Source organism: Pristis pectinata, chromosome 9 (genome assembly GCF_009764475.1).
Source record: "Pristis pectinata isolate sPriPec2 chromosome 9, sPriPec2.1.pri, whole genome shotgun sequence".
In the NCBI taxonomy this organism is placed as follows: Eukaryota; Metazoa; Chordata; class Chondrichthyes; order Rhinopristiformes; family Pristidae; genus Pristis; species Pristis pectinata.
Window position 1 is genome coordinate 2,740,595 of NC_067413.1, and position 27,240 is coordinate 2,767,834.

At 41.9% G+C, this 27,240-nt stretch overlaps 1 protein-coding gene across 1 annotated transcript in view; it reads left to right on the forward strand.

Annotated features, from left to right (window-relative positions):
- Nucleotides 1-27,240, forward strand: part of ttc39c (tetratricopeptide repeat domain 39C) — a 52,345-nt gene that overhangs the window by 13,024 nt on the left and 12,081 nt on the right. The window contains exons 2-9 of the mRNA XM_052023630.1: nucleotides 2,935-2,983; nucleotides 6,085-6,213; nucleotides 11,911-12,025; nucleotides 13,882-14,233; nucleotides 19,545-19,713; nucleotides 22,519-22,612; nucleotides 23,120-23,227; nucleotides 26,280-26,389. Of these exons, the coding sequence (XP_051879590.1) occupies nucleotides 2,935-2,983; nucleotides 6,085-6,213; nucleotides 11,911-12,025; nucleotides 13,882-14,233; nucleotides 19,545-19,713; nucleotides 22,519-22,612; nucleotides 23,120-23,227; nucleotides 26,280-26,389 (1,126 nt within the window). The remainder of the gene's footprint in view (nucleotides 1-2,934; nucleotides 2,984-6,084; nucleotides 6,214-11,910; nucleotides 12,026-13,881; nucleotides 14,234-19,544; nucleotides 19,714-22,518; nucleotides 22,613-23,119; nucleotides 23,228-26,279; nucleotides 26,390-27,240) is intronic.

Here is a 27,240-nt window from a genome sequence, read left to right on the forward strand (position 1 = left end):
TGCCATGAGACAATACCAGTCCAAAATTGAGTCCCTGACCAGCCATCAGCTGTGGCAGAGCTTTTCATGTTATAATGGACTACAAAACTAAGTTGTGCAGCTTCACTGACAACAATGCTTCTCGCCCTGATGAGCTCAATGCATTCTACGCACATTTGAACAGAAGGGCAATGAAATGTCACCACCTGCCCGACAGCCTTCAATGCACCTGTACCCACAGTCACTGCTGCAGACGTAAGATCAGTCTTCCGGAGAGTGATCTGCAGAAAGTGTCTGGCCCAGGTGGAGTCCCCAGCCGTGTCCTTAGATCTTGTGTGGATCAGCTGACAAGTGTATTTGCAGACACTTTTAACGTCTCCCTACTCCAATCGAAGGATCCCTCCTGCTTTGAGAAGACCACTATCATCCAGGTGCCAAAGAAAAACAAGCTAACGTACCTTAATGACTACCACCCGGTAGCTCTGACATACCATAAGATTTCTATATAAGTCACATGTACATCGAAACACACCATGAAGTGCATCTTTGTGGAGAATCATCCACTGTCATGAAGTGCTTCGAGAGGCTGGTCATGGCACACATCAGCTCCAGCCTCCCAGACAACCTTGACCCAGTGCAATTCACCTACTGCTAAAACAGATCCATGGTGGATGCCATCTCCCTGGCCACACACTCATCTCTGGAGCATCTGGATGACAAAGACGCCCACGTCAGACTATTTATTGACTACAGCTCTGCCTTCATTACCATAATTCGAAGCAAACTCATCTCCAAGCTCCTAGTCCTGGGACTCAACACCTCTCTTTGTAATTGGATCCTTGACTTCCTGACCAACAGACTGCAATCAGTAAGTATAGGCTCATGACTGTGGCCAGATTCTGCTCTAACTTCATCTACAAGTTCGGAGATGACACCACTGTGGTGGGCCGGATCTCAAATAATAACAAGATGGGGTACAGGAGGAGATAGAGACCCTAGTGGCATGGTGTCATGACAACAGCCTTTCCCTCAATGTCATGCCCCTGTGTGTATCAATCCTGCTGAGGTGGAGATGGTTGAGGGCTTCAAGTTCCTAGGTGTAAATATCACCAATATCTAGTCCTGGTCCAACCACATGGACACTATGGCCAAGAAGGCATAGCAAGGCCTCTACTTCCTCAGAAGGCTAAGGAAATTTGGCATGTCGCCATTGACCCTCACCAATTTTTATCGATGCACCTTAGAAAACATCCTATTTGGATGCATCACAGCTTGGTATGGCAACTGCTCTGCCCAAGACTGCAAGAAATTGCAGAGTTGTGGACACAGCTCAATCCATCACGAAAACCAGCTTCAACTTTCTCTGTACTACTTGCTGCCTCGGGAAAAGCAAAGACCCCTCCCACCCTGGATGTTCTCTCTTCCCCCACCTCTTTTCCCCCCCCCCCCCCCCCACCCTTCCATCAGACAGAAGATATGGAAACTTGAAAACATGTATCACCAGGCTCAAGAAACTATCCTGCTGTTATCAGACTCTTGAAAGGACTCTTGTATGTTAAAGATGAATTCTTGATTTCACAGACTACCTCGCCATGACCCTTGTACCTTATTTGTCTGCCTGCACTGCACTTTCTCTAACTGTAACACTAGATTATGTTTTTTTGTTATTGCTTTTCCCTTGTACTACTTCAATGTACTTATGTTTTGAAATGATCTATATGGATAGCTTGCAAAACAGTTTTTCACTGTATCTCGGTACATATGATGCTAATAGACCAATTTGCAATAAAGCAAATATGTAATTTTATTTAGCCAGAATAGGGAACAACTAAATTCGCATTGAAGTGCTGTCTTGATCGAACTTTGTTCATTCATTTATTTGTTCATGGGAAGTGAATGTTGATAGCAGGGCTGACGTTTTTTGACTATCCATAAAGGGCATATCGATTTTGACTATCCAGAAAAGGCAGTGATGGTTCTAGTGTTTCATGCAAGCCAGACCTGGCAATTTTATTGTTACTGTTACTAAAATTAACTTTCAAAAAATCCATATTTATTTAAGTATGCGGATGTAAGTTTCACAGCTTCCATGGTGGAATTTGATCTCCTCTCCTGGATCAGAATGATCAAATGGATCACCACTCTGGCCACTAATCCAGTATCTTAACCACTATGTTATATTTAATTAATTGGGATAGTGCAGAATAATATCAATGCCAAAAATGGCATTACAGTGTGTTAAATGTCAGTTGGTTTAAGGAGGAACTTCTTCTGAGGACTGTGAATCTTTCAAATTCTCTACCCCAGAGAGCTGTCCGCCTCAACCTAGAATATATTCAATATGGAGTTTTGGCCTACAACAGAGTTGAAGGAAATGAGGAATAAGCAAGAACGTGGAGCAGAGGCTGAGATCAGGTCAGCCACAGTCTTATTGAAGGCAAAGGAAGCTTGAGGGAGCTGTGTAGAGACACAAGGGACCGCAGATGCAGGAAACTGGAGCAAAAAATAAACTGCTGGAAGAGCTCAGCGGGTCAAGTTTTGGGCCAAGACCCTGCAAAGTGTTTGGGAGTGTCGAAGAGAGGAGGAGAACTTCAAAGTGGGAATTCATGAGAATTCACAGTGGATAATAGAATGGAGACACACAGAGAAGGACACTCTCAGTCCTGATGCAGGGTCTCGACCCAAAACGGCAACTACCCCTTTGCCTCCACAGATGCTGTTTGCTGAGTTCTTTCAGAAGTTTATCTTTTGCTTGGAGCGGGGGGTGCTGTATGACTGACCCCTCGTATGTTCTTATATGTTCATGTTTTCATGAAATGTTGTCCTGATATGATCCTTTGCAAAATATGAATATGTAAGATCACTGTTTCATTTGTTTTAGTACAAATGTGAGCAGATGTTACAATGAGTAGTATTGTTTCAAATTCTAAGCAATTTAAATGTGTTCTTTTATAGGAACAACAGTCCTCTAATGAGCTTTGGAGCAAGTTTTGTTAGTTTCTTGGTGAGTAACTATACAAAAGCAGTGTTGTGTGTTTAATCATTATTGTTCTCTCGCTTTCTGTCACTCTCTAAACAAGGTACTGCCCTTGATGTGTTATAGCGTGGCAAGTGTTGATAACAAGCTCTACAAAAATTAGGTATTTGGATATTTTCTAACCACACCAGAGTTTGAAGTTTCCACGTAGTTGGGCTGTTTCCTTGCTACAGCTTACCTCTGTTATGTATCTGGTGCAAGGTTGTAGAATTTAGCTAAATCTCATTCCACACAACTTGAGGAGACCAGTGGTCACCCACCCACCCTCGCCCCATGGCGAGTTAATCATTTATGAATCTTTCCTGGCTGCGTAAGGTACCAGATGACTTAAGAACAGCAAATGTCGCACAAATCAGTTAAGATTAACAAGCCTTCACCTTCTTTCAAATGTCACCAACACCATCTGTCGTCTGGATTCTCTCGGTCTCCGTCCTCCCACAGACATTTCCATTGTTCTCTCCATCCTTTATTAGACTCGTAGAGCTACAGAACAATACAGCATGGATACAGGCCGTTGATGTAGTCCATCTCAACATCGGTAATGCCTTTTACTAGGTTCCATGTGGGAGACTGGACCAAAAGGATCGGGCTCATGGGATCCAAGGCAAGTTGGCAAATTGGCTTGGTAATAGGACTCATAGGCTGATAGTGGGGGTTTCTTCTTGTGATTGGAAGCCTGTGACCAGTGTTATATCATGGCGATTGGTTCCTGGACCCTTGCTGTTTATAGTATCCATTAAGGAGTTGGATGTTAATGTAGGAGGTATGATTAGCAAGTTCACAGATGCCATGAGACTTGGTGGTGGTGTTGATAGTGAGGAGGGGATTCCACAAGCTGATGTTGATAAGTTGGTAAAATGGGCAGTTGGAATTTAATCCAGATGAGTGTGAGGTGATGCATAGAACACTACAGCACAGAAAACAGGCATTCGGCCCTTCTAGTCTGTGCTGAAACGTTACTCTGCTAGTCCCATTGACCTGCACCCAGTCCATATCCCTCCAGACCTCTCCCGTCCATGTATCCATCCAATTTATTCTTAAAACTCAAGAGTGAGCCCGCATTTACTACATCAGATGGCAGCCCGTTCCACACTCTCACCACTCTTTGAGTGAAGAAGTTCCCCCTAAACTTTTCCCCTTTCACCCTAAAGCCATGTCTTCTCGTACTTATCTCTCCTAATCTAGGTGGAAAGAGCCTACTCGCATTAACTCTGTCTATGCCTCTCATAATTTTGTAAACCTCTATCAAATCTCCCCTTATTCTTCTATGCTCCAAGGAATAAAATCCTAACCTGTTCAATCTTTCCCTGTAACTCAATTCCTGAAGACCTGGCAACATTCTAGTAAATCTCCTCCGCACTCTTTCAATCTTACAAGTATCCTTCCTATAGTTAGGTGACCAGAACTGCACACAATACTCCAAATTTGACCTCACCAGTGCCTTATACAACCTCACCATAACATCCCAACTCCTATACTCAATACTTCGATTTAGGAATGCCAGGCTGCCAAAAGCCTTTTTTACAACCCTGTCTACCTGTGACTACACTTTCAGGGAATTATGTATCTGAAATCCCATATTGGGATTTAGGATATACACAATGAATGGTGGGGCCTTGGGGTGTATTGAAGAACAGAGGGACCTTGGGTCCTCAAAGATGGCAGCACAAGTAAATAAGAACTTAAAATGGCATATGAGATACGTTTCTTCATTTGCCAGGGCATGTAATATAAGAGCAAGGACATTATGGGACAACTATATTAAATATTGGTTAGGCTACAGCTGGAGTACTGTGTGCATTGCTAGTTGCTGGACTATAGGCAGAACTTGATTGCATTGGAAAGGATGCAGAGGATATTAACCAGGATTTTGCTTGGGATGGAGAGTTTCAGTTATGAGAAGAGATTGGATAGTCTGGGTTTGTTTTCCTTGAAGTAGAGGAGGCTGAGGGTGTATCTTATAGAGGGATACAAAATTATCAGGGGCATAGATAGGATGGTTGTAAGAAGCTTACCCCCATAGCAGAAATACCTAAAATCAGAGGGCATAGATTTGAGGTAACGGGTAGGAGGTTTAGCGCAGATATGAGGAAGATTTTTTTTCACACATAGGGAGGTTGGAATCTGGAAATGCCTGAAGGGTGGTGGAAGCAAAGATTCTCTCAACATTTAAGGAATAGGGGGCTGAAATTAGAAGTTGAGTGGAGGGAAGATCTCCTGAGGAACTGAGGTCATTGACTGGGAAGCAGTTGCCTGATGTTCGGTATAGGGGTGAGTTCCAGAGGAAGGAATGGAGTTCTGAAGTATGAAGCCAGCAGTACCATTTTCCATAGTACTAGCATTGTACTTCCTTCCTCTTCTCTGTTCTCATTCATCTATCTCTATTACACCTCCGTCAGACAAAGCTGTTATGATTAACAAGTCTTCACCTCCCTCTTTCAAATGTCACCAACACCATCTGTCATCTTGATTCTCTCGGTCTCCGTCCTCCCACAGACATTCCCATTGTTCTCTCCATTCTCCTCCTCTAATGTTAAAACATGCCTGATTTTTCACTCTATCCATTTCTGCTGAAAGGTCATCGATCTGAACCATTAACACTGTTTCTCCCTCCACAGATGTCTGACCCGAGTATGTGTAGCATTTGCCTTTTCGTTGCTTTCAGTTTAAAATTAGTCCTGTGTTGTCCTTTTCCATAATTATTGCTTGAAGAAAATTAATTTGCAAACAATTTTGTAGCACTCAAATGAGAAACATTCATATTCTGAAAGTCATTTTATAAAGTACAAAATGTAAGATTGATTTCTAGAAAGAAATCATTCGTACATTTCTAGAAAGAAGTGTCAGGATTTTATTCTTTGTGGTTAGCAAAGAATAGTAAAGCATTAGTACACATTTTGTACAACATTAAATCACTGACTACACTATAATGTTGATTAAAGGTACATTTTTGAATCAATTATTAACAAAAATGACCTTTTGGGCTTGTGTTTATTGTGATTATTGAAGCTATGCTCATCACTGATCATGTCAGAAGGGATGATGGTAATGCAGACTTTATATTTCAGAATGCCATGATGACCTTTGAAGATGAAAAAATGCAGCTGGCTTGTGATGATTTAAAAAGCACGGAAAAACTGTGTGAAAGTAATGAAGCAGGTGTCATTGAAACAATTAGGAATAAAATTAAAAAGAATGTGAGTACGTTGACATTTACATTACAATTTAGACCAAATAGGGAGAACATTTTCATCTTTCTGGTTCAGTATGAGAGTTAACTGGTTTCATTATGAATTTTTAAAAGTACTGGTTTCATTTTGAATTTTCAAATGTACTGTAAAATGAATGAAATATCTTGGCTCTTTCTAGTTGATTAAAAACAAAAAATAAGGGTTCTGATTTTCCTTGACACTTTGCTTATTAACTTTTTGGATAACATTCCTTTTGTGCACTAAATGTGGCTCGTCTTGTCCATGAGAGATACCCTGCACTTAATTCTGTCCCCACTAAAAATCAGCCATAACTAGAGACACTCATCATGGCTTCTCATCCCATCCTGTGGAGTTCCCCTAGTAACTGTCTCCAATTTAACATCTGTGTGTTGCACCTTGGTGACAGCATCTGAAAGCCCAAACAGAATCCACATGTACATTAACGAATCCCAACTCCATTAACTGTCAGCCTACTTGTCTGATTATCAGTCTTGCACTACCAAATAATTTTACTGTTGTTTTCAGGCTCTGCTACAAACTCTGCTTTCTAGTTACTGAATTCAGATACTACCAACAACACTGTTTAGGCCAGGCTTCTGCAGTTTGTCTTCTCCTTGACCCTGAGTTGCAGTGTTGACTCCTTACCTATTCCATCAATGAAAATGCCTACCACACCTTCGACACCTTTGTCGCAGCCCATCAGCTAGTGAAAATCCCATCCACACCTTTGATCCCTCAGTTCCATTGCTCTTCTGGTCAGCCTTTCATCTACGTTTTACTTCATTCAGCACCCTTGGTCTCTATTTTCCATTCATTACTCCGTCCTGATGTACATTAGTTCCCAGTCCCTAATGTCTGAAATATTTTCATGGTGCTTGAATCCCCTTTTATCATTCACACATGCCTCCGACATGAACCATTGTCCTAACGAGCTCTGTAATCATCTCCTGTGTTTTCCCCCATTACCCAATTATTGACAGCTGTAACTTCAGCCCTGTGGACTGGCACTTTCTGTACTTCTCCCTTCAAGATTCTCAAGACTATCTCTTCAATCAAACCTTTGGTCAAAGGAATGGGGGAACAGGAGTAAGCCATTCACCCCCTGAGCCTGTTGTAGTGAGATCATGACTTAACTAATTCTCTACACCACCTTGTCCCTGCATATCACTTGGTTAATAAAAATGTATTGATTTCCTGTTTAAAATTAACAATTGGCAGACTATCAACTGCTATTTGTAGAAGAGAATTCAAAGCTTTTACCCTTTAAGTATTCAATTTTTTTTTCCTGAAAGGCCTGAGTCTAATTTATAAGCCATGTACCCAAATCCTAGCCTGGCCATCCAGTGGGAGGAATTTTTCTCCATTCTCATTCCAATTACTACATTGAAAATTTCAATCAAATCATCCATTGCCTTCTAAATTCCAAGCATACAGGTCTGTGTGTGATCATGAAATTTAATTGAGTCCAGATATTATTCTGGTATATGTATAAATGCTGCCTCTGAAGCTGATGGTGTTAAGTCCAGAGATGAAACCTAAGATTCTGAGTGAGCTTGACAGGGTCGATGCTGTGAGGATATTTCTTCTGGTGGAGTCTTGAAATAGGGGACATAAGAATTAAGAGATTGAGACTTAAGAGTGGCAGAAGGAATTTCTTTATTCAGGGGGTTATGAATCTTTGGAGTTCTGAACCCCAGAGGGGAGTTGATGCTGACATTAAGCATATTCAAGGCTGAGTGAGACTTTTGTGTTAAAGGAGAATCCAGGGTTATGGGGAGCAGGCAGCAAAATGGAGTGAAAACAAGAGTTAGGATGTGGCGTGAGGTTATTGAATGGTAGCACGGGCTGGAGGGGCTGTACAGTCAACTTCTATTCCTTGTGTACCTAATGTTCAGGTGTGGTCAGACGAGGCTGTAGCCGTAGTGCCACATCTACCTGCATATATAGAACATAGAACAGTACAGCACAGAACAGGCCCTTCAACCCTCAATGTTGTGCTGACATAGCTAATCCTCCTACCTACAGGATGCCCATATCCCTCCATTTTCCTCTCATTCATGTGCCCATCCAAGCCCCTCTTATGCACATTCTGTAGATAGAAGGGCAGCATTTAGTTTTAGTTACAGTGGTGGGTGGTTAGATTCTCTCTTGTTAAAGTTAGTAATTGCTCAGTGTTGCAGAGGCACAAATGTTAATTGACCTTTAACAGCCCAAGCCTGAATTTTGTCCAGGTCTTGCTGCCTGCAGGTACGGGCTGTTTCATCTGCTGAGAGGTTCTGATTGGGCTTGAACATTGTGAAGTCAAAAGCGTATATTCCCACTTTTGATCTCAAGATAGAAGGTCATTGGTTGGCCCAGGGCACTACCCTGCCGGGATTGACCACTGACATCTAATATCACCTTCCTTTGTTGCTGTTATGACTTGAGCCACTGGAGATTTTTTTTTTCTCATCGATGACCATTGACTGCATTTTTACTAATGCACCTTGACCCAGTCTGACAGCTTTGTTCTTCAGGGCTCAACTACTTAGTCTGTGATGGTACTACCAAGCCAATCTTTGTGACGGAATTTGTGCCCAACGCAGAGTACATTATGTGGTCTTGCTACCTTCAGTGCTTCCTCCAAGTTCCAGTATAAAATAGCACTGATTCATCAGCTGGGAGAGAACGGTAGCTGGTAACCAGGTGGAGCTTTCTTTGTCCATGTTTGATCTGATGCCTTGAGGCTGCTTTGGGTCTGGAGTTGATGTTGAAGGCTTCAAAAGGTTGCTCCCTCTCTTTGTGTACCATTGGTGGTCTGTCTGGACATTGGGACAAGACCAACCCAGGGTTTTGGATGGATAAGACTGGCATATCGTCTGCAAGGTATGATTCTGTGAGTATGACTACATCAGCTTGTTGAGTCTGTTGGACAGCTGTCTCAATATAGATTGGTTTACTACTATTATTGTTGCATGTACCGAGGTACAGTGGAAAAACTTGTCTTGCATATTGTTCATAAGGTCAATTCATTACACAGTGCATTGAAGTAGTACAAGGTAAAACAGTAACAGAATGCAGAATAAAGTGTCACAGCTACAGAAAATGTGCAGTGCAGGCAGACAATAAGGTGCAAACTCATAATGAGGTAGATTGTGAGGTCAAGAGTCCATCTAATCGTACTAGGGAACCATTCAATAGTCTTATAACAGCGGGATAGAAGCTGTCCTTGAGCCTGGTGGTACGTGCTTTCAGGCTTTTGTATCTTCTGCTTGATGGGAGAGGAGAGAAGAGAGAATGTCTGGGGTCTTTGATTATGCTGGCTGCTTTACTGAGGCAGTGAGAAGTGTAGACTCCTCCAGAGTCCATGGAGGGGAGGCTGGTTTCCATGATGTGCTGAGCTATGTCCACAACTCTCTGCAGTTTCTTGCGATCCTGGGCAGAGCAGTTACCATACCAAGCCATGATGCATCCAAATAGGATGCTTTCTATGGTGCATTGATTAAAAATTGAGGGTCGATGGGGACATGCCAAATTTCTTTATCCTCCTGAGGAAATAGAAGCACTGGTGAGCTTTCTTGGCCGTGGCATCTACGTGGTTGGACCATGTGATTTTCATTCCTAGGAACTTGGAACTCTCAACCCTCTCGACCTCAGCACTGTTGATGTAGACAGCAGCATATGCACTGCCCCCATTTCCTGAAGTCAATGACCGATTTTTATGTTTTGTTGACATTGAGGGAAAGGTTGTTGTCATGACACAATGTCACTAAGCTCTCTATCTCCCTCCTGTACTCCTGCTCATTGTTATTTGAGATGAGGCCCACCACGATGGTGTCATCTACAAAGTTGTAGATGGAGTTAGAGCAGGATCTGGCCAGGCAGTCATGAATTTATGTTCCAATGTGTTTGTCAGGGGAAGAATGACTTGGCTGGGAGCGACTTTGCTGTGTCTGATTTCAGTGCCACCTGATGCCATGTGGTGTGTCCTGTTGTATTCCTTTCCTGTTTGAGGCTGAAGGGTGACCTGAAAGAAGTGTATAAAATTATGAAAGGCATAAATATGGTAATTGGTTAGAGTCTTTTTCCCCAGAGTGGAGATATCAACTACTCAAAGGCATAGATTTAAGGTGAGGGGGGAAAGTTTAAAAGAGATTTGCAAGGCAAGTTTTTTTTCTTATACAGAGAGTGGTGGGTGCCTGGAAAGTAGTGCCAGGGCAAGTGGTGGAAGCAGATGTGATAATGGTGATTAAGAGGGATTTAGACAGACACATGGACAGGCAGAAGGGATTAGTTAGATTTGCATCATGGTTGGTATAGTCATGGTGGGTCAACGGGCCTGTTCCTGTGCTGCTCTGTGTTCTATTTCTATGGTATACAGCTGGTTGATTTGCTTGGCCACCTCAGTGCACATTTGATAGTCAACCACATGGAGTATGTCTGGAGTCACCTGTGCACTGAACTAGTAAAGGTGGCAGGCTTCCTCCCTAGAAGGGCATTAGTAAGCAGGTGGGCTTTTATAAACATCTGTTAGTTTTCATGGTCATCGTCACGAAGACTGGTTGCTTGTTCCTAAGCCCTATATTTAAATTCCACTGCTTGATAGGATTTGGCCACTGAATTGTTAGTCCAGTTCTCGGGACTACCAGTGTCATTCCCTTGTATTACTGGATGTCAGCCATGCAGTCAGACAACTTGGAGAGAGTAGAGGAGTTGAGAGAGGCGATGGTGAGGTAGAGTTGGGTGGCTTCAAGAAGTGCATCAATTTTTGGTCTAGAAGTACCACTAAATTAAAATCAGAAATGACAAGGTAACATTACTTGGAATGTTTACATATTATTATAACTTGCCACAAGCTCTAGCTCTTCACTATTATGCCTCCCGCCAGCAAGCGGGTTTGGTTAGTATTCTACATGTGGAATTTGAAAGTGACTTGCACTCTTCCTGAAGCAAAAATGCAAATGTCAGTTATGCATGGCTGTTGTTATCACCAGCAGAGAGCTATGTTAGTGAATTCTAAAAAATCTCTCTCCACACTAACCCCCCCCCCCCGCCCCCAATTCCATTCACCACCCCTGCCACACCCCATCCATTCCCCCCATACTGGGCCTACACAGATGTCTTCAGTTTATATCAATTAAAGCTGAAACGTTTAAGCACTGTGTACTTGGAACAAAACTCTAGTCAGTGCTTTCAAATCCCACGTAGTTCTTAATAATTGATTAGTCATTATGTTTAATTAGAGGAAGAAGCCTTACAATGCATAAGTGAACAAGCTGAGTTATTTGCATTCATGTTTTGAATTTGCCAAAAATTACCCTGTATACTGAAGACTGCTTCCACTATCAATTTCCACTGCCAGAGTTCTCGGCTGAGTCTTTTCATATGAATCAGTTGTAGGGTGATGGAGATTTTTGGTATTCCCCTTCATTGGTCAGTAAGATTAATCCTTTGGAATCATTTTTGATTAAAAAGAAATATGCCTAGTGTAAGTTCCAAGGTACAAAATAATCAGAGAACAGAAGATATATATTGCTGACAGCAGTATGTCCCTGTTGAGGTGGCGTTAAACTTGTGTGTTCCTTTAATTTCTCTGGGTTTGTTTCTATTCATCACAGTTACCTGACCTTTGAGGAAAAATTGTACCTAATGATAATTGGGTTGTTCAGACCCTATTAACCTTACTTTCCTTCTATTCATCAGGTTGATATGCAGAGGCCCACTGCATTAGATGTTGATCGGCTCCAAAGGCAAATCATCATCGCTGACTGCCAGGTCTATCTTGCTGTACTTTCCTTTGTGAAGCAGGAACTCTCAGGTATATCATGTGTTTAAGTGAAAAGTTTTTATTAAATGCTCCTGAAATGAAAATTATGCAGAAACCCTAACATTTCTATGTATTTGTCAGTTATACTTAAATTAATAAAGGTGCTTTTTGCTTGTGTTACTTCTGATAAACTTTTTACTAAACTGAAATAAAACAGCTGTTTTTATGGAGAGAGGGATAGAGTAGTATTGGTTTATTATTGTCACTTGTACCGAAGAACAGTGAAGAACTTGTCTTGCATACCGTTTGTACAGATCAATTCATTACACAGTGCATTGAGGTAGTACAGGGTAAAAAAAACAATAACAGAATGCAGAGTAAAGTATCACTGCTACAGGGAAGTGCATCGCAGGTAGACAATAAGGTGCAAGGTCACAGCAAGGTAGATTGGGAGGTCAAGAGTCCATCTATATCAGGAATGGAAGAGTTTCATGATGACGGGTTTAGTTCCAGTTCAAACTCATCAGATAATGATGCAGTCTGAGTACAGGCCCAGAGACACAAAATGCTCCTCGTATGTTAAGCCTTTCATTCCTGGGATCATTCTTGTGAACCTCTGGATCCCCTCCAGGGCCAGCTCATCTTTCCTTAGATAAGGGGCCCAAAAATGCTCGCAATATTCCAAATGCGGTATGACCATTGACTTATAAAGCCTCAGCAGTATATCATTGCTTTTATGTTCTAGTCCTCTCGAAATGAATGCCAGCATTGCATTTGCCTTCTTTACTACCGGCTCAACCTGCAAGTTAACCTTGAGGGAATCCTGCACTGGGACTCCCAAGTCCCTTTGCACCTGCAATTTCCGGATTCACTCTCCATTTATGAATTTTATTTTTTATTCTTCCCACCAAAGTGCATAACCTCGCACTTCCCTATGCTGTATTCCATCCGTCACTTCTTTGCCCACTCTCCCAACCTGTCCAAATTAACCCTGACAGGACCAGCTACGTAAATACTGTAGACTCGAATCCAGATCAGTTTTTGGGAATCCAGCAATGAGTAACTCTGTTCCTCATTCTCTAAAGCCTTTCCATTACCTACATAAGTAAGGATTATGGTGAAATACTTTCCACTTATCAGAATGACGGCTGCTCTAGGAATGCTTGAAATTGTCATCAATCTGGATAAAACACCTAATCTACAGCTTTAATCATTCAATCCCAGTAACTTTGACGAACCAGTGTGTATCTTCTCCAAAACCTGCCAAGGCTTCTTTGACTGCATCTCACAAACCCTCAACTTCTATCTAGAGGAATAAAGGCAATAGATGTATGGGAAAGCGATTTATCTGCAAGCTGCCTTCCCAGTTACACACCACATTGACTTGTAAACACCAGTTCCTTTATCCTTGCCATCTGTTACACTGGAGAGGGTGCAGAGGAGATTCATCAGGATGCTGCCTGGGATGGAAAGTTTCAGTTATAGGGAGAAATTAGATAGGCTGAGTTTTCCGGGAGCAGAGGAGGCTGAGGAGTGACCTGATAGAGGAATGTAAAATTATGAGAAGCATAGATGGCTAGGAAGTAAGAAACCTCTCGCTTCGGCAGAGGTGCCTAAGACCAGAGGAGTAGGAGGTTTAGAGGGGATTCAAGGAAGATTTTATTTTTTTCCCAGAGAGCGGTTGAAGTCTGGAATGCACTGTTTGAGAAGATGTTTGAAAAGAGTACCTGCTTGCAACATCTGAGCAAGCCCTTGAATCACCAAGGCACATGCACCAAGGACTGCAATGGTTTAAAAAGACAGCTCACTGTCAGCTATTGAAGGGCAATTAGCAATGGGGAATAAATGCTGGCATGTAAAATCAAGCATTGTAATTGACATGTTCTTTTTCTTCTTTCAAATTATAGCATACATTAAAGGTGGATGGATCCTCCGGAAAGCATGGAAAATTTATAATAAGTGTTACACTGAAATTGATGCACTACAGCTATTGCATAAAAAAAGGTCTCAAGAATCACTGAGATCCGATCGGGCAAATGATAACCATATTCCTGCTATGTCTTTACATGAAGAGTCACTGAGCAGACTGAAAGGTGCTGTCAGCTTTGGCTATGGGCTTTTCCATCTTTGTATTTCAATGGTACCTCCCAACCTGCTGAAAATCATCAACTTGCTGGGGTTTCCTGGAGACCGCCTGCAGGGATTATCTTCTCTAATGTATGCAAGTGAAAGTAAGGACATGAAGGCTCCATTAGCTACGTGAGTAGGTGTATAAGTATTTTTATTTTGAACTTCACATACAGAGAGAGACACTTGCATTTATATGTTCATTTCACAATGTCAGGACATTCTTCCCTGGGTGAGGATATGTAATCCTAAAATGCTCCATATCATTGCAGTATGACTCCCTTTACTCTTGCATTCCACTCCCTCCACAATTACGGCTATCAAGTCATTTACTTTTCTAATTGCTTACTGTACCACTTGATGTCTTCATAATCTGTTCACATGGGCACCCAGGTGTTTGAGTTCCATTTCCTAGTATCTCACCATGTCTTAAAAAATACTGTTGCTATCTACTTGCCTGTTCACTTAACCTGTCCTTGCCCCTTTGCAGTCTCCCAGCTTGCTTTCCCACTTAGTTTTGCATCGCAAGCAATCTTGAATAGGTTACACTAAGTTTCTGCATCTAAATCATTGATATCGGTGTTAAAGATTCAATGCAGAAATGGTGATCCTTGGGTCTTCTGCTAGTTACAACTGATCACTCTGAAAATAACCATTTTATTCTACTGTTGGTTTTCTGTTTACAATTCAGTCCTTGTACTATGCTGATGCATTTCACCTAATCTTACATCCTGTTTTCTTGTCAAAACCTCTTGTATGACATGTTATCAGTATTTTTTGTTGAATATCTAAATGCAGTGTATCTACTAGTTCCTTTTGCCTTCACTGTTTGTTCTAACCTCAAACCAAGCAGGTTTATCTGAAGCTACTTACATTTCAGAAATCCTTTTTGACTCCACCTAATGTTATGGGTAAAGTCATAAGTGCCCTGTTACTATATCTACGATGGGCTTTAATATTTTTCCCTGCTGCTGATGTTGTCGATTTGCAATAAATTGATGTGATGCTCCAAGAAATAATTTAGTGTAATCTAGTTTTTCTGTCTCTAAGTACCAGTAACTAAGAAAGCCTGTAACTTGCTAAAACTGGCTTTATTCCATATGTTACGGACTCAGTGAAAGTCCCTTTAAGATAGAGTGTGTGTGTGTGTGTGTATGTGCGTGTGTACCTGTTTCCTTCTACAGGTCAGCAACAAAGTGAACTCCACCGGATTACTTCCAACTTCCATACATGGATTTCAGTGGCAAACACAGTTATTGTTTCTCATCCATCGATAGAGAAAACAAGCAGGCTGGTGTCTCTCTCCCTTCTCTCTCTCTTCCCTCTCTCTCCCCTTCTTCTTTTTCTAACCTCTTCAACAACGTCATTACGTCCTTTATCTTCTATTGACGTAAGCACGCCCCACACGCACATACACACACACTCTATCTTAAAGGGACTTTCACTGAGTCCGTAACACATATTCTGTCAAAGAACTAAGTGTTATGAAAGAGAATAGTCAACCTTGGTAGTTTTATCATTGATCAATTAATCATGTGATATTCTGGATGGCATAGAGGAATATTATTATGGTTGTTGGAGACTAATTGCGTTAGGCTAAGGCAACTACAGAAGTTCCACAGTTCAGTGACCTAGCTTTTCATCAGTGGCCTTCCCACCTGGTGATTAGTGTTCAGTTCCATTTACAAGCAGACCAGGACCATATACAACAACGTTTAGACGACATTTCAGACTTGGGCTGATCAGTGGCATTTAACGTTTATGCCACAATTGCCAAGCAATGACCATCTCCAACAAGAAGGTCTAACCACTTACTCTTGACAAATCAATGTCATTATCGTTAGCAACAGCCCCTGACCCCTTCTCTCTTTAACCCTGTCACCTTCAGCATCATGGGCCATCACTGACCAAAAGCTCCACTGGAGTAGCCACACAATTACTGTAGCCAAAATAGGAAGTCAGTAGCTGGAGCAAGTGACTCACCTCCTGACGCTATGTACAGACCTTCAGTCAGGAGTGTAATGGAATAATTTCTACTTGCCTGGCTGAATGCTGCAGCAACAGCTCTCAAGGTGCTTGACACCATCAGGACGGGGCAGCCTGCTTGATTCTCTACCCCACCTCCCCCCCCCCCCTATGGACTGTCAATGGTATTTCCAAGTCTGAGATGGGTAGACTTTTGGCACTAAAGTAATTATGGGATGTTATGATCAGAATTGGAATTGGTTTATTCTTGTCACGTGTACCAAGATACAGTGAAAAGCTTTTGTTTTGTGTGCCATCCAGACAGATCCTTCCATACATCACATCAAGGTAGTAAAAAGGAAAAACAGAATGCAGAATATAGAGTTACAATTACAGAGAAAGTGCAGTGAAGGTAGACAACGGCCACAACGAGGTAGATTGGGAGATCAAGAGTTTATCTTTTAGTGTATGAGAGGTCCGTTCAAGATCCTGATAACAGCAGGATACATGTTTGTGTGCTCTCAAGCTTTTGTATTGGAGAGGGGACAAGAGAGAATAACTGCGGTGGGAAGGGTCCTTGGTTATGTTGGTTGTATTAGTTGCAAAACTGAAACTGATGTACAGAATCAGCTGTGATCTTATTGAATGACAGACAGACTTGAGAGACCTCAAATCCTACTCCCACTTCTGCATTCAGGGAACCTTTTAATCTACTTAATTTTCCTTTGCTTTGGATGAGATATTTAATCTAGTGAAAATATTTTCTGTGGTGTCACTTTATAAACTTCATTCGCAGACAATAAACGATTAAAACGTTGTTTGTCCATCAGCTGGGACAACAAGGAGATGTCTCGCACCAGTTTCTGTTGAGATTGTTCATTGTTCACCCACACATGCTGCCTCTCGGAATTTCATAAACATACATTGTTCCAATGGAGCTCAACATAATCTGAAAGAACAGTCCCTTATCTTTCAGTAACTCTAATGCTAACTCTGTTCCCCTCTCTGTGGGTCACCTGACCTGTGTGTTTCCTGTTTTTCTGCTTTTATTACAGGGTTTTGGCCTCTGCAGTTTTTTTGGGTTTTTTTTAGTTTTCTGCACTCCGTGTTGAGTTCAACAATTTCATTTCATATAACCACTGTGTGCTAGAGCTGTGTGAAGTAATGGGGGCAGTGCTTCTGCCATGGAGTTGTACAGTACAGAAGTGCGCCCTTTGGCCCAGCATGTCTATGCCAATCATTGCATCCATCTATACTAGTCCCACGGTCAATAGTTTTCTTGGCCTTGGTGATTCATGTGCTTACTAGGCGCTGCTTAAATGTTGTGAGGGTATCCACCTCCATCATGTCTTTGGACAGCACATTTCAGATTCCAACCACGCTGTGAAAAAATTCCCCCTCAGATTCCCTATAAACTACCTATCTCACCTTAAACCCGTGCCCTCTTGTCTTAGACATCCCACTGTGGCGAGAAAGGTTTTTATCTACTTTATCAATCCCCTTCATAATTTTGTGTACCTCTTTCAAGTCCCCCTCAGCCTCCTCTGCTCCAGGGAAAGCAACCCCAGCCTATCCGATCCCTCGAATCCTTCAATCCAAGTGACATCCTGCCGAATCTCCTCTGGACCCTCTCAAGCACATCACGTCCTTCCTAAAATGTGGAGATCAGAACTGCACTTAGAACTCTGAGTGTGGCCTGTCCTCTTATATTTAATGCAACGGCTGATGAAAGCAAGCAAGGGGAGGTTGGACAAACTTGGGTTGTTTTCTCTGGAGCATCGGAGGCTGAGGGGAGACCTGACAGAAGTTTATAAAATTATGAGAGGCACAGAGCAGACGGTCAGAATCTTTTTCCCAGGGCAGAAATGTCATGTACTAGAGGACACGCATTTAAGGCGAGAGGGGGAAAATCTTAAAGGAAATGTGTGGGACAAATATTTTTACACAGGGTGGGTGCCTGGAACAGGCTGCCAGGGGTAATGGTGGAAGCAGATACAATAGTGGTGTTTAACAGGCTGTTAGATAGGAACATGAATATGTAGAGATTGGAGGGATATGGTTCATGTGCAGGGAGAAGAGATTTAGTTTAATTCAGCAGTGTGTTCGCCACAGGCATCATGGACTAAAGGGCCTGTTCCTGTGCTGTACTGTTCTATATTCTATCCAAAATGCCTTCTTCACAACCTTCTCTACCTGTGTTCCCACTTTCAGGGATTAATGGACATACCACAAGGTCCCTCTGTTCACTAACACTCCCTAGGGTCCTCCCACTTGCTGTGAATGTCCTATCAAAATGCAACACCTCACAGTTGTCTGGATTAAATTCCATTTGCCATTGCTCTGCCCAGCTTTCCAGTTGATTTATATCATGATGTAGCCTTGGACAACCTTTTCTCTATCTACGACACCAATTTTTGTGTTATCTGCAAATCTACTAATCTGCAAATCTAATCCTTGGGCGTCACAGTAGTGTAGCGGTTAGTGTAATGCTTTTACAGCACCAGTGACCTGGGTTCAATTCTGTCGCTATCTGTAAGGAGTTTGTACATTCTCCCCGAGACTGCATAAGTTTCCTCCGGGTGCTCCAGTTTCCGCCCACATTCCAAAGACGTACAGGATTGGAGCTGTGGGCATGCTATGTTGGCGCCGGAAGAGTGGTGACACTTGCAGGCTGCCCCCAACATATTCTCTGTAACACGAAAAGATGCACTTCACTGTGTGTTTCGATGTACAAGTGACTAATAAATAAATATCTTACCCCTTACATCATTCACATCCAAGTCATTAATGTATTTCACAAATATCAAAGGTCCCAGCACAGTCCTAGTGGTACACCGTTGGTCACAGACTTGCAATCGGAAAGACAACCCTCCACCACCACCCTCTCTCCTATTACTAAGCCATTTATAGATCTACTTTGCCAGCTTGCCCTGGCTCCCATAGGCTCTAACCTTTTGGACCAAATGGGACAAGCTTAGATGGGAATCTTGATCAGCATGGACCAGTTGGGCCGAAGGGTCTGTTTCCCTGCTGTATGACTCTTATGAACAGCCTACCATGTAGGATCTTGTCAAAGATCTTATGTCCATGTAGACAACACTTACTGCACTCCCCTCATCAATAAGCATAGCTACCTATTCAATGAATTTCAATCAAATTACTGAGACGAGTTTCCCCACAAACTAGGCCAAATTATCTAACCCTAATGAATCCCTGTCTTTCCAAGTGTAGATACACTCTGTACCTTAGATTTTTTTCCCAATAATTTCCTACCATTGATGAAAGACTCACTGGCCTGTAGTTACCTGCCAGACCTGTTGAGCATTTTGATTACACCATCTCCCGAATTGTGTCATTCATAATGGCTGCAGGTTTCACCTTGAGTATGGGGTACCCTGCAGAAAGCATCCCTGTCTGGAACTGCAGAGTATTTAAGAAGTACACTAATCATATCTTTCTGTTCTGCTTTCCTTATCAGGCTAGCCTTGTTGTGGTACCACACAGTGGTACGTCCTTTCTTTGCTTTGGATGGCATGGATGCCCAAGCTGGCTTGAGAGAAGCAAAGGAAATCCTGCAGACAAAGGAAGCCATTTATCCAGACTCTTCATTGTTTCTGTTTTTCAAGGGAAGAATTCAACGATTGGAGGTATTTCTGTTTTAAATTTGTGTGCTTAAAATTTAATGCTTTAAGAGAATACAAAACAACACAATGTTTAGCAAGAGAGAAGGATTCCCGAGCCTGTCCGTTTTTGATGGGTTTACTCCTCTGAATGCACCTAATGGACACTTTAGAATCCTGGAGTTGTACCTCATGGGAACATGTCCTTTGACCTACTGAGGCTATGCCAACCATCAACCATCCATCGACAGTGCTCCCATTTTATTCTCCCCACATTCCTATCGACTCCCGCTACCCCAGATTCTATCACTCACCTACACACTAGGGGACAATTTACAGTGGCCAATTAACCTACTAACCGCACGTCTTTGGGATCTGAGAGGAAACCACATCAGCCAGAGGGGCATGCGGTCAGAGGGAGAACCTACATGCCCCACACAGACAGCACCAAGAGGTCAGGATTGAAGCCAAGTCACTGGAGCTTTTCTTTTGTCTCTTTGGTAATCATTTTCTTTCTTGACAATGTTATCTGTCTGACCTAAAATTCCTGCTTGTTTATTCCTGTATATTTTGCATCGAATTCTCAATTTCAACTAGAATTTTAACCTGTAAGAATTTTATTTTGCTCAAATATCCGTGAACTACATATTTTCAAAGTCGGAACACTTCATGCAGATTATGCTATGTATACAACTCTCAAACTGATCCAGTTGGCATTATACTCCACCTAGTTGTAGCTGCACATTCTCTAACATAAAGAAGCTTCCACCACTCCCTGTGGGAGCAAGTTCCGTCCGCATTTACTATTTTGCAATATCTTCCAGGTTCATCTTTTTCCTTCTCATTTAATTTGCTTTTCCTTTTTGGTGATTTGAAATTTAACTACATAACTGATCCACCCTTAGAGCTAGGCAGTAGTGTATCATTTGATGGTGACCACTTTTATCTCTTAAAGCTGTTTGTGTATGAAAATTATTTACATTTGCTTTTATATAGAATTAGAACATCTTGCGTCTATAGAGAGTAAGAATAGAAAATGCTGGAAATGCTGAGCAGGCCAGGTAACGTGTGTGGAGAGAAACAGAGTTAATGTCTTGGGCTGATCCCTCACCGGAACTGGTAAAGTTTCCATTAAGTACGGGCGACCCTCATGTTACAGGGAGGTTGCATTCCCAGAAAGCAGTTCGTATTAGCTTTCATAAGTCGAGTGATTGAGTTTAAGAGCCGCAAGGTAATGATACAGCTCTATAAACCTCTGGTTAGACCACACTTAAGAGTACTGTGTCCCGTTCTGGTCGCCTCATTATAGGAAGGATGTGGAAGCGTTGGAAAGGGTGCAAAGGAGATTTACCAGGATGTTGCCTGGTTTAGAGAGTATGCATTATGAGGGGAGACTAAGGGAGCTGGGGCTTTACTCTTTGGAGAGGAGGAGGATGAGAGGGGACATGATAGAGGTGTACAAAATATTGAGGAATAGATAGAGTGGACAGCCAGCGCCTCTTTCCCAGGGCACCAACACTCAATACAAGAGGGCATGGCTTTAAAGTAATGGATGGGAAGTTCAAGGGAGATATCAGAGGAAGGTTTTTTACTCAGAGAGTGGTTGGGGCATGGAATGTGCTGTCTGGGGCGGTGTTGGAGGCAGGTACATTGGTCAAATTCAAGAGATTACTAGATAAGCATATGGAGGAATTTAAAATAGAGGGATATGTGGGAGGAAGGTGTTAGATAGTCTTAGGTGAGGTTTAAAGGTCGGTATGACATTGTGGGCCGAAGAGCCTGTATTGTGCTGTACTGTTCTATGTATCACAGATTTCCATAATGCGAAGCCACGCCATCTGCTCATGTGTCAAGAAACGCGAGTTGGGGAAAAGACATTGTCTATCTACTTTTTTGCACATAAATTCCCTGAGAGCGAATTTTATTCTGTATCCTAAATTTTTGGGTGGGGAATCCTGTAAAGGCAAATTTCCATTCTTTGGGGGTCGCCTGTAACCATAGTTGTTGCACAAGCACTAGGACAGAACAGAGGGATGGAGGAGGAAAGAGCAAAATGGGAAGTTCTGTGACGGTGGAAAACAGGCGAAATTATTTGTCAAAAGAGGCAAGTGACAAGTAAAAATACAAAAGGATCCAGCATATGGCAACAGGAGTACGCGACTTCATCAAGTTCAGCCTGTAGAAGGATACGGGCTTAGTGAGCTGAGCAGCCAATTCAGTTTCCATACTTTCTATGTTTTGGATCAGTGGCAGCTGCACAGCAGCCTGGATCTTTGGAAAAATGTTCTAGGGCATTTACCAGTCAACAGGTGTAGCTAGTCTCCTGTACATCAGATGCACTGTTGCACTGGGTCACTGGGTGTGACTGGCTCATGCCTGGGTGTTGATGTCTAATTCCTGTACAAGTGTTATTGACTCCAATGTCTCCACTAGCAACTATTTACAGACTTCAGGGAGATGCCGGCATTCTCTTTTGCCCTCCTCTAATGCTGCTCAAAGTCTGGCTATCACCAAGCTCTTGATCATTTTTTTGTGGCTAGTGTCAAAATTTGTTTGATAATGTTTCAGTGGTATGTTTTACTGTAAATACAACCTTTATGATGCTACTGGTTGTGTAAGGATATGGATGAGGATGTTAGTGATTAGTGTGACAACAGAAGCAGTATGAAAAAGGTAAATTCCTTGCAGCAATAAACAATCTGCTGGAGGAACTCAGCAGGTCGAGCAACATCTGTAGGAGGAGAGGAATTGTCGATGTTTCGGGTCTCAACCCTGCATTAGGACCCTTGTAAGAGACTTGGTTTTTAAAACGTTGTTTTGTTTCTTCCTCAGTGTAAAATTAACAGTGCCTTGATGTCATTTCAAACTGCATTAGAGCTTGCTGTAGATCAGCGAGAAATCCAACATGTGTGTCTGTATGAGATAGGTAAGTGTTTTATTTTCCAGGATTATGTTTTTTTCCAAGTTTGACAAGCACCATTTATTCTGCATGATTTATGACCTGCTCCATACTGTATCTGGATGAACTGAGGTTATGGTTTGTAAGACTGTAATATTCATCCAGGGTACATACTTGGAAGGACTTGAATTTTTGTAGCACTTGTATTCTGAGTTCCTGGATAACCTTGAGTGTAGCTGTGTGGGGAGGGAAAGAGGAAAAGGAATAATAATAGTAAATGGATACTGGGCAGTGGATCCGGATTTTGGTTGGCATGCCAGGTGACACAAGTTTGGAATTAAGTCAACCCAGTTAATGATGAAGGGGATTTTAATTTGGGAATTGGTTTATGAAGAGTGTGGTCTAAAAGTAGATAGAGTAGATGTATCTTTGCACTTTATTTAATAATTTGTTATTGTGAAGTATCAGATTAAGACCTGTGATTGAACCAGTTGGTCTAACGTTCCATTCAACAAGTTGCTTGTCTATTTTCAGGTTGGTGTTCCATGATAGAAATGAATTTCAAGGATGCCTACAAGTCTTTTGCACGACTTAAAAACGAGTCCAGGTGGTCCCAGTGCTATTATGCATATTTGACTGCAGGTTTGTACAATTTTGCATAATTTTTATTTTGAAAAGGACCAAATACATTCTACAATTATAATTTGTATTGTGTGCCGATTAATATGGGCATCATGTTGCTGCATAATTCAGGTCCAGATATTAAGAATAGGTTAATTTGGGTTTAAAAAATGGGCGGAGTGGACTCGTTGGGCCAGAAGGGCCTGTTCCCACGCTGTAAATAAAATTTTAAAAAAAGTAACATAGTAAATTAACTCATTTTAAGTTTACCTGATTTATCTGGGGTTTTTCCCCCAATCAGTGTCTTCAAAGGTTTCTTAAAATAATTTATGGATTATTATTCAAACAATGGATCTGCATACTTAGAATGGTCTTGGCAGGCTTTAAACAAGAAAGGCACCCGCTCACTTCAATCTGATGGATGGATCTAGACTATTGCTAATTGTCCCCTTTTCTACAAAGTAAGTACAGAAAAGGACTTGCTTTTCCAAGTAATATTGATCTTCGAAGAAGCTTCTGCTGCATACTGCTGGAGTGTTCAGCACCAGCACACGTTTCTTGGAAGAATCATGAAGAGAGGTTGCCTCCTTTTTGAGACACAGGACACTGCAGATGCTGGAATCTGGAGCAAAACAATCAAACTGCTGGAGGAACTCGGCGGGTTGAGCAGCATCTGTGAAGGCAGAGGGATGGTCGATGTTTCGGTTTGAGCTCCTGCATCAGGACCTAATGCAGGAATTAGGTCCTGATGCAGGGTCTCAACTTGAAAGTGGAACATGTAGAGGGCACGTCTTAAAAACGTTCGAGGTGGTGTGCATCCTCTTCCTGCATCACCAGTAGGAGCAGATTTGGAAGAGAGGATGTCTCCGTGGAAATTCTGACTGTTAACAGACACAAAAGGGTAAAAGTAGGCAGAGATCAGCTGGACAAGCTGCTCCATGGAAAAACTACCAATGTGTATGCTTTGATGCTATGCAAGATTGGGCTTCCATCTAATCGTGAAGAATTCTGTTAGGGAGGACGAAGAGTGCTGCTGTCCACTAGCCACTGGCCAAGCTCTGAATTATTCAATTTAAAATGCAATTCTGCACCCCACCCAGAGTTTTGAAGTGTACGTAAAACAAAAATTTGACTGGAGCTGCAAGGACATGGCGTATATAGTGTGGCAACTTGTAGCTGATTGAGAATTGATGCAATGAATACATCTTCTGTGAATGGAAAGGTGAAAAAGTCTGCCCTGGCCCAAAAGGCTAAACTGATGGAATTGATGATCATCTACCAGAGGAGAAACATCCTCAGATCTTACAATCTGATCGGTAGCTTTTCTGTGAGAGTGAACTTGTATTTGACTGGGCATCTATTTGTGTCTGCCGTACCAGAAGTGTCTGAAATTGTTATCCTATGGTTTACTGCAGCAATGATCGAGTAGAATTGAGCAAGATTAAACACAGTGGGTGCTGGAAACCTGCAGTAAAAATTAACTACTAAAGGTTCTCAGATCACACCACATCTGTGGCAAGGGATGCGGAGTTGATGGTTCATTCAGTAATCTTTCTGCAGAACTGGCAAATGTTATTGATAAAACAAACTTTAAGATGTGGAACTGGGAGGAAAGTAAAAAGTTCTGTGGCAGGAAAGATTAGATGACAAAGTGTACTTTGCTAAAATGTCATCAACCTCAAACATTAACTCTGTTCTTCTTTCTGCTGATGCTTCATGAGTTGCAATGTTTCTTCCACTACTGTTGTATATACTGTTACATACACTGTTTCTACACCAGAAGACCCTTCTGTTGTTTGTCCAGGAAGGAGTGATTTGGTACTGATCTCAGGTGCTGTCTTTGGAGTTTGCACATTCTGTAAAGGTTTCCACTGGGTGCTAGAGTTTCCTTGCACATCTGAAATTGGGATGTGCTGGTAGGTTATCAAGAATCAAAGTAGTTGATGTGCATGAGAGAGAAAATAAGTTGCAGAACAATGAGGAAATAAGGGGAGGGGACTGGGACTGAAGGGCTTGCTCTGCTGGAAGTCACTATGGACCCAGTGTGATATAATAAGTCAGTAAATGAAAAGTCACCAGTTGTCTTAGCTGTAGACATGCTGGGTACATTTGGTTTCTACCAAAGGAAACTGTCCCTTTTTCTTTGGGGGCAAGAAATTGCTGAATTAAGATAAGATCTTTATTAGTCACATGTACATGGAAACACACAGTGAAATACATATTTTGTGTAGTGATTTTGGGGGGCAGCCCGCAAGTGTCGCCACGCTTCTGGCGCCAACATAGCCAGCCAATAACTTCCTAACCTGTACGTCTTTGGAATGTGGGAGGAAACCGGAGCACCCGGAGGAAACCCACATAGACACGGGGAGAACGTACAAACTCCTTACAGACAGTGGCTGGATTTGAACCCGGGTCGCTGGCGCTTTAAAGCATTATGCTAACCGCTATGCTACCGTGCCTGCCTAATTGAATTATTCATTCAAGCCAACTCCTTGGTGAAGATGCCTAATGCTACTGATATCAGGACAACTGGTCAGCAGTTGTGTGTTTCCTCTCTCCCTTCTCTCTCAAACAGCATGGTTACATTTGCCATCCTCTAATCTGCAGGAACCATTCCAGAATAAGTAGTTTTGGAAGGTATTAAGACCTTCCACTCCATAAGCACCTCTTTCAAAGCTGGGATGTAGTTTCTCGGGACTTACCTGTTTTGAAGCATTGATTTCACTAGCAGCATTTCTTTATTTACACTCATTTCTTTTACTGTCTTGCACTGGACCAGCAGTTCTCCGAAATTTCAAGCAGGGATTTTTGTGAAAATAGACGAGGTATTTTTCAAATGAAAACAGTCTCTGATAGAATCTCTCCAAGTGAGTCCAAGGGACCCGATGAGTGAGAAGCTGGTTTACAGTGCAGGGAACATTAATATAATTCATTAGAATGTTTTTATAATTTATGATTGCTTTTGTACTTCTAGTGCTATGTTTTTATTCGATCTTTTGTTCTGCAATGAATTTAATCCAATAAAGTTCAAAAGTCTTGCTTTATGCAAAACACCTGTTTTTTGTTTTGGTAGTCTGCCAGGGAGCAACAGGTGAGACTGACAAGTCACAAGAAGCATTTATAGAAGTCCAGCAGCTTTTCAGAAGGAAGAATAATCAAATAGAGCAGTTTTCCTTCCGAAAGGTGAGTTATTGAACAGCAATTTTGTTTTAATTTTCACAGAACATTGTAATGGGTAATGGAACCTAATACTAAATGCTGTGTAAAATACTCACCACAGTCATCAGGTTCTTGAACCGACCTGAAAAACCTTAACACTACCTCTGACTATATCTTTTATCTCCCTCAATCTTGCATTAGTGTCGTTATGTTTGTTTCTGCACACGTGTAAGTTATGTCAAAGTTGAGTTTATTGTCATATGTACAAATTACATGTATGCACAGGTGCAATGAAAAACTTGCAGCAGCATCACAGGTACATAGCATCAGATAAGCAGCATTCACAAGAAAAACATAAAGTATAATTTGTGTTAATTTAAGTTTATTTTAACTTGTGTTTGTCCTTGTAATGTACTGTGCTGCTGCTGCAAAAAGCTAATTTTCATGGCATTTATACTCTGTGTCTAAGACAACAATGGACTTGAACTAATGTGGCACTATAAGGTGTGATATCAGTGACTGTACGTTGCAGGGGATGCGTTCACCAGCCACAGATGTGCAGTGTGTACCAGCTCAGATCATTTGCTGTTGGTTAGCTTGCTAAATAATTTCAGAGGGCAGTTAAAAATCAACTTCATTGTGGGCTTGAAGCCACATGTAGCCCAGATGGGAAAGGACATTAGTGAAGCAGATGGGTTTTTATGACAATTTATGGTCACCATTACTGATCTTAGCTTGTTCATCCCAGACTTATTTAATTAACTGAATTTAAATTCTGCAACTGCTTAGGTGGTGATTGAACTCAATTCTGCAGATCATTGGTCCTGTAAATTAACCGTTGTATTACCATAACCTCTAATTTTAACAATGACAAG